Source organism: Limulus polyphemus, unplaced genomic scaffold, assembly GCF_000517525.1.
Source record: "Limulus polyphemus unplaced genomic scaffold, Limulus_polyphemus-2.1.2 Scaffold841, whole genome shotgun sequence".
In the NCBI taxonomy this organism is placed as follows: domain Eukaryota; kingdom Metazoa; phylum Arthropoda; class Merostomata; order Xiphosura; family Limulidae; genus Limulus; species Limulus polyphemus.
In genome coordinates, this window is record NW_013666451.1 from 192194 (window position 1) to 199177 (window position 6984).

Below are 6984 nucleotides of genomic sequence, written 5' to 3' on the forward strand. Positions count from 1 at the left end.
GGATTCTTCTACAGTAGGTGTGTGTGACAAGTTAGCGATAAATTCAATGATGAATAAACTGCACACACTTTACTTTTTTTTAAATAATATATACAATCGGAACACATTAAACATATGTATAATAAAGTATTCACACTATAGAGAATATAAGCATATTGTAAACATTGTATCAGTATACGTATAGTTCTCCTCTTCTTGTCAAAAGTCCACTTAGGCCTGTTCAATTACTTTAGAATCTCAATTGATAAGCCAAACTATTTTCTCAAATACTATCGCAATATTAGTCTGGTGTGATTCACTTACAATTGTGGTCTTATTTCTTCTGAAGATCCTATGTTCCTTTTATCAGAGTGCACTCAGGCTGATTCAATTACTTCAGAATTTCACTTTGACAGAATAAACTTATTTTTTCTTGTTTCCTTTTCCACTGTTAGTTTCACTCTAATATATATAAAATGTTAGGCCTACCACTGAATGCATATGACACTTCTACTAATCTGATATGTTTTTAAATTTTTGTTTAACCATTGCATATTCTTACTTATTTAAATTTAATGCATAAAACAGGTATGATAACTTTTAACACAGATTCCACAGCTGTGCAAAGTTTTCAAAGTAAATAGCTAATTGTTTTAAAATATCTTTGGTTAATAAGTTAACATTTTCTTACACTGAAAATGTATTTCTAATAGATATTTAACTCCTCTCACATAATAGCTTTTACTCTACTTCTGCTGCCCTTTATGTGCAAAATTTTCACTCAACTCCAGTCTAAAACCAGGCAGCATTGGGTATTTGTGTTTTAGTAAGTGGTAGGAGGAAGGTCCCAACCATCTTCACTTCAATACCAGGAAGTTGGAATGGAAAAACAACTTTCATTCACACAACCCAGGCAAAGAATGTGTTCATACACAGTACACAACCAACACCAAGCACCCTGGGAACACAACATCCAGGCGATGGTAGGAAGGGAGCATGCAAACATGGTGGATCACTTCCAGTCCAAAACTAGGCAATGTCAGGAATTTGTCACCCAGTCTGTGGTAGGAGGAAGGCCCCTAACAACTATATGTGTGAGGACTTGGCTGGTCCTGCATCAATCCAACACCAAACCACCTGGGCACCGACATCCAGACAATGGTAGGATGAAGGAAGCCAGCTGTAGGAGTGAACTGTATGTAGTGGATTTGTTCACTCCAAAACTAGGAGTTTTTCTTATGGTCTGTAATAGAAGGAGAGTACTCACCATCTACACCAACATATCACCACCACCCTACTCTCATCTGAGTGGAAACTTTCACACTCAGAAGAAAGTCTTAATGGTTCACCACTCCAGTGGCTAGGAACTGGTAAGTGGCAAGGATGCCTGTACTCCACTGGGAGAGGGGTGAACAACACAGTGGAGAGTCAAGAGGAATGCAACACCATAAGACAGTGCAATTAGTGACCATAAAACCCTATTTTGAAAAGTAGGTCAATCCCAGTTTATTAAACTAAGACTGAAGAGATGGGCAGTGATTCTGACACTGTTTTACTCATGATAATGTACTAGTTGAAACAATCTGGTGCAGGCCTTATTTATGAAGCAAGATATTATGAGGCAACCTCTAGCAGTTTTTTGGAACACCCCATCACTTCAGTGAGTGTTATAGATCTGTACTGCTATATGGTGCGGATTTACATTTAAGTATACCTGGAAAGGCACTACTCACCACAGAGCAGGATCCAGGAAAGAAGAAAGGGCCACTGGAAAGGGAAGAAATAAAAGGAAGATCATACTCTTTCAGAGACTAAATCACGTATGGAGAATGGTGATAGGTGGCAATCGACATCCAGACGAGAAGATGGTGAAATGATACAGGTATTGGGTTATAAATGTGAGGCATGGACTACATGCCAGCCTACTTTTAATCTTTTAACAGTCGACAGAATTGGGCAGCCAGGAAAAGAGTGAGATGACATTTCTGGTGGGAGAAAACTTGGAAAATGCAGCAAGAATACTCAGATAAAAATGCATAAGCAAGATGAATAAGGTGGCATTTCCATCCAGTAAGGGTGATAAGATAAAGATCATGGACAAAGGAAGTATTCCATGGTACAAACAGACAGGAATGGGATGGGATTAACAGTGGGTGATAAAACAAAGCTATAGTGATAATGGAGAATACAGCTATAGTAATAGAAGATATGAGAGATGCAATAGCAAAGATATCTCACTTACAACAATCACATGCAAAGAGGTGTAAGAAATATGTCTTGAGGGTGAGATGGTACAATGAGCAAATGGTCAAAGGGAGGAAGTGTAAAGGCATGAAGGAATACACCGAGATTCCAATCAGGTAGAGGAATCGGACAAGACCAATGAATTAAGAGAAAAAGAGAGAAAAAGGATGGAAGAGAAAGAAATGTGATAGAAGATGGAGAAACAAAAGGTATTAGATAAGACTGCCCTATAGCAATGGTGGAAAATAACAAACCATTGTCCAAAAGCCAAGTAAAAAAATTGGAAAGGTAGGAATCATTAGGTCTGGAAAGTGAGAAACCATGGTATAAAGACCAACTCTGGAAAATGTGCCATTTCCTCTGGGAAACATTTAAAGAAGAATGATAGACCAAGCGAGAAAGAAGGAAGGCTACCTGCATAGAGAGTCTAGATCATCTTGCAAGGGACCAGATGAAATCCACGCATGAAGCCAGAGTGTGGTGACAGCAGGATGAAATTTGGTGGACTGAGATGAATGTAAAAGGGATCAGAAAAGTGGAAGAGGTATGGGTGAGCAAGATGGAATGACATGGAATGGCTTTGATAAGGGACAAAACACAAGGAAGAAGATGGAGAGAAGAATAAGCATAAAGGTAAAGATTGGCCTAATCCTGACTGAAGGTATCCACTGTCAAAGCAAAGATATGGAACTGGAGACCAGATGAGGGGTAGTTTGGTATTGCAATTGATGACAAATGCATCCAAAACAGGAGTACCAAACAGGGAGCATAAACACTGAAACACTTGAGAAGCAAGAGAACACTCCATGGGTAGAATTTCATCAGAGGTGAGATAACTAATCTGCCACAAGATTCATAGTATCCTGAACGTGACAAGCAAGAAGACAAACTTGCTGAGACTGGGCCCAGAAAAGGAGATCCAATGTTTGAAAGCAATGGGAATGGGTACCTCCTTGTCTATTGATATAAGAGACAACAGTCAAATTGTCAGAATGGATCATGACCAAATGGCCCCTTACTAAAGATAGGAATGTTGATGTACAGCCTTCACCTGAGATTCCAAAGTATCAGGAAGATCCCCAAAAATAAACAGTTGTAAAAATGGGGCCAGACAGAAGTCTCACAAATAGGAAGCAAGCATATGCACATGTGACAAGAAGGCATCCCTGACAAAGAGATTCCAACAACGAAGAACACATGTATGAAGGGATAAGGCTGAGAAAGACAAGTGTACCAACATGGAAAAGGGAAGATCATGTGTACTTGCCAAAAATTTCTCAGGGGAACAGTGAATAGCCTTGAAAAGGAGATGGATGGAATAGAAATAATGTCAAAAAAAAACCGAAAGAGGACACGGGAAATCCAGAGTGGTAGCATGAGAAAGTTCAAACAAAAGCTGAAGGTGGGAAAAGGGTGTCTAAATACTCTTCATCAGGATCAGATTCCTCCAGAGATAGAAGATCCAGCTGAGGTTCTGGAAACACAGCAGGCCACAAAATAGCTTAGAACTCACAATGCACCATGGCCAAGACCTCCTCCAAAAGAGGTGTGGAGCAAAAAACACATAAATAGTAAGTGGTAGTAGATAAGTAGTGGCTGGGTCCATAACAGAAGATGTTATAGTAACATTATGTGGAAATGAAAGAGAAAAATTTTCCAAAAATACTAAGTCAGCAGTAAATAAACAACAAAAAACTAAGAGCTGTCAAAACACATTACAATTAACTGAAAGTGCACATGAGAATTGTAAGTACAGAGCAAAAATTGAGCATGACTGCAAACTAGAATGCCAAATTGAGAAGTGGTGATAGTGCTCTACAGTATAGAGGGAGTCAGCTGCACTAGAAAGGTGTGTTGCACTCCTATTGGTGGAAGGTTGTTGCATACACATTTGCATACTACAGTGCAGCTATACCACAAGAAATTATGGGAGGGTAGGTGGAAGTATTAAGGCTAATGGCAAGCGAAAATTGTGCATACAGAGGGCAGCATAAGTCAAGATAAAGCTACTATGTGGGAGAGATAAGGTATCGTAACAGAAGTAGATTTATGTTGTGTGTGTTAGAAATTCTGCCATTATTCATCTAACTTAGTTATACAATGAAGCAATGTTGTTACTCATAAAGAACAGCATTTATTACTTTAACTTATGCAAGCATTCTGTTAAGGGTTAAAATAATTACTCCACAACAGCTATTATAAGTGAAATTTTGGCTTTTATTTGATAATTCTTAACTGTTTGTCCAAATTAAGAAAATATTAACCATCAATTATCCTATTAAAACTGCAACAGTTTTCATAAATAAAACAAAAAAGTAAGCAAAATTTCTGATAAGACTTTATATGCTATTAGTGAAAAAATTTATGTTTTGTTATATACATAATTTTGTATACATGACATACTTATAGTAATATTATTTGAAGTGTCAACATTCACACCCCTAACCTCTTTGTAAAAATTCTGCTAAAGAATTATTTTTTTTAGTCAGTAACACCTGATGTACATGCCAAAGGTTGAAAAAAACATTATTTAGAACATAACGTTTATTGCAACTACATGTAATGGATAATGAGTTAGATGAAGAGAGAGAGCTGACAATAAAAACAGAATATGAGGTAATGTTCCTCAAAGAAGAGCAGAAACCACGTAAACAAAGTGTGATCTTGGTGTTTCTTATTCACAACAAGATGAGCAAGTATCTGGGTGCTTTACAGGGTGCTGGACTATGTGAATTCCTCAATGATGGTAGTACTACCATATACTACATTTAATTTTTTTTAAATGTTCTGAAAGAAGTTCAGAATAAATTGGCTGAATCAAATTACTTTCAAATAAAATGACATAAAAGCAATTAATTAAATATTTTTAGCCACAGCATGGTGGCTCATAAAACAGCTGAGTTTTTTCTGATTTTTTGACTGATTTGAGATCTAATTACACTTATAGACTCAGTTTTCTCTAAATAAGTTGCTTAATTAAGATATCAAAATCTGATACTTTCCCCAACTGCCTTGATTTTTCCAATGAATTGGGAAAAAGAGAAAATTTTTCAGTTTACCTGAATAAATCCTTGAAATAAGTTTTGTTATACGGGATTCCATTGATAAATCCTAAGGGTTACAAAACTTTTTTGCCAAACTATGTCTTTAAATCCCCACCTTCCAACCCTGTGTGATTGGGTGAGGATCAAAGTGCATATGTCACAAAGTTTTACAGAGTGCCATTAAATATGGTATTTAGTATTTTATGTCAGGGTTATGAACTATCCATTTTACCCTACATTGCTGAGTTAGTGACAGTTTGTGGTAAAGGAAAGTAGACACCAGATACAGTATAATGAGATACTGAAAAAAACAGTAGATATACATTCTGGAGGTTCTGGGGGTTATGCAAATGCAATATGAAACTGTACAATGGGCAAAAGTATTTTTATTTTCATGTGAACATCACCTTGCACTCCAACTTGTTATAGCCTGAGTCAGAATGACGTCATCAATTCATAGATATATCATGTCGACAAATACTTTTGTAACTCACCTAATTTTTGGTGCACAACAGACTTGTACATTTTACTAAAAGACTGCCACATTTTGTCGAGATGTGAATAGTAAATTCAGAATTATATTCAACATTCCCTCTCCAATACAGGGTTGGTCCAAGTGTTATGAACCAATGCAATTTTGGTTAAAGGTGGAGACGCTGGAGCTTGGTTGTCATGTTAAACAAGTTACTAAAGTAAACTTTTACATCACATATAGGCTTGGAAATTTTCTACTTTTGTTCAGTGATATCTGGTCTTATAAGTATAGTTTCTGTTACTGTTAGAAGCAGACTGAAAGTAAGTGAAGCCATTTAGATATTTTAACTGCATCTACCATTTTGAACAACCACTGCATTTGAGATTATATATGAGATTGTTAGTTAGTTATGCTGCAACTGGCACTTACAGTCAAATATCCATGATTTCTTAAACAACCAATATTGAGAAAATATAACACTTGATATAAAGCAGTGCTACATTGTAAAAACTCACTTTTACAACTTTTCAGTGTTTCTGCTTCTCCCTACAGATGATAACAACAACAAAAAAAGCAACTGCAAAAAGAAAGGTAAATAGGAAGTATGGTCTGAAAATAAAGTATGATTAGACTGTTTACATATATCTTTGAATTAGTGACATGATGGCAATGCTAACAAACTTTCCCAACAATTTCAACTTTATTGAACATGTGTTACTTCCAGAAGAAATGTAAAATATTACAAGTTTAAATCTTACTTGGTAAAACCTATTAAATTCATAAAGAAATGTGAACTTACAAACTCCAAAACATTACAAGCTTTAAATCTTACTTGGTAAACCTGTTAAAATCATAAAGAAATGTGGACTTACAAACTCTACTGGTGGTGGAGCTGTAGCCTTTCTCAAAACTGTTGACATGACTACACCACTTTTACCAGTTCCTCTCACACGAATGTCATCAATTATAATGGATCGACCGTCTATGTTAAAGCCAAATTCTTGCTGATGCCTAGTAAATTAACGGAAGTTATTCATATAAAATATCAGAATAGAGAGAAATAAAAGTGAGTTATTAAGCACACAATAGAAATTAATGGCAGTGTATATTTATCAACAATAAATAATTTGAGGGGAAATGAAAAAAAAATTTAAATACTAAAATAAAATAATAAATAATGAAAAAAAAATATTTGTCCAAATGAAATGAATGAACAGAAAAAATTAAAAATGGATATACACA

General features: G+C 35.9%; 1 protein-coding gene across 2 annotated transcripts in view; it reads right to left on the reverse strand.

The window, feature by feature from the left end:
* The window catches only part of LOC106460816 (5-oxoprolinase-like), a 356751-nt gene that overhangs the window by 152479 nt on the left and 197288 nt on the right, over positions 1-6984 (reverse strand). For both annotated transcript variants that reach the window (XM_022387614.1, XM_013920558.2), the window contains exon 16: positions 6615-6753. In XM_022387614.1, the coding sequence (XP_022243322.1) occupies positions 6615-6753 (139 nt within the window). The remainder of the gene's footprint in view (positions 1-6614; positions 6754-6984) is intronic.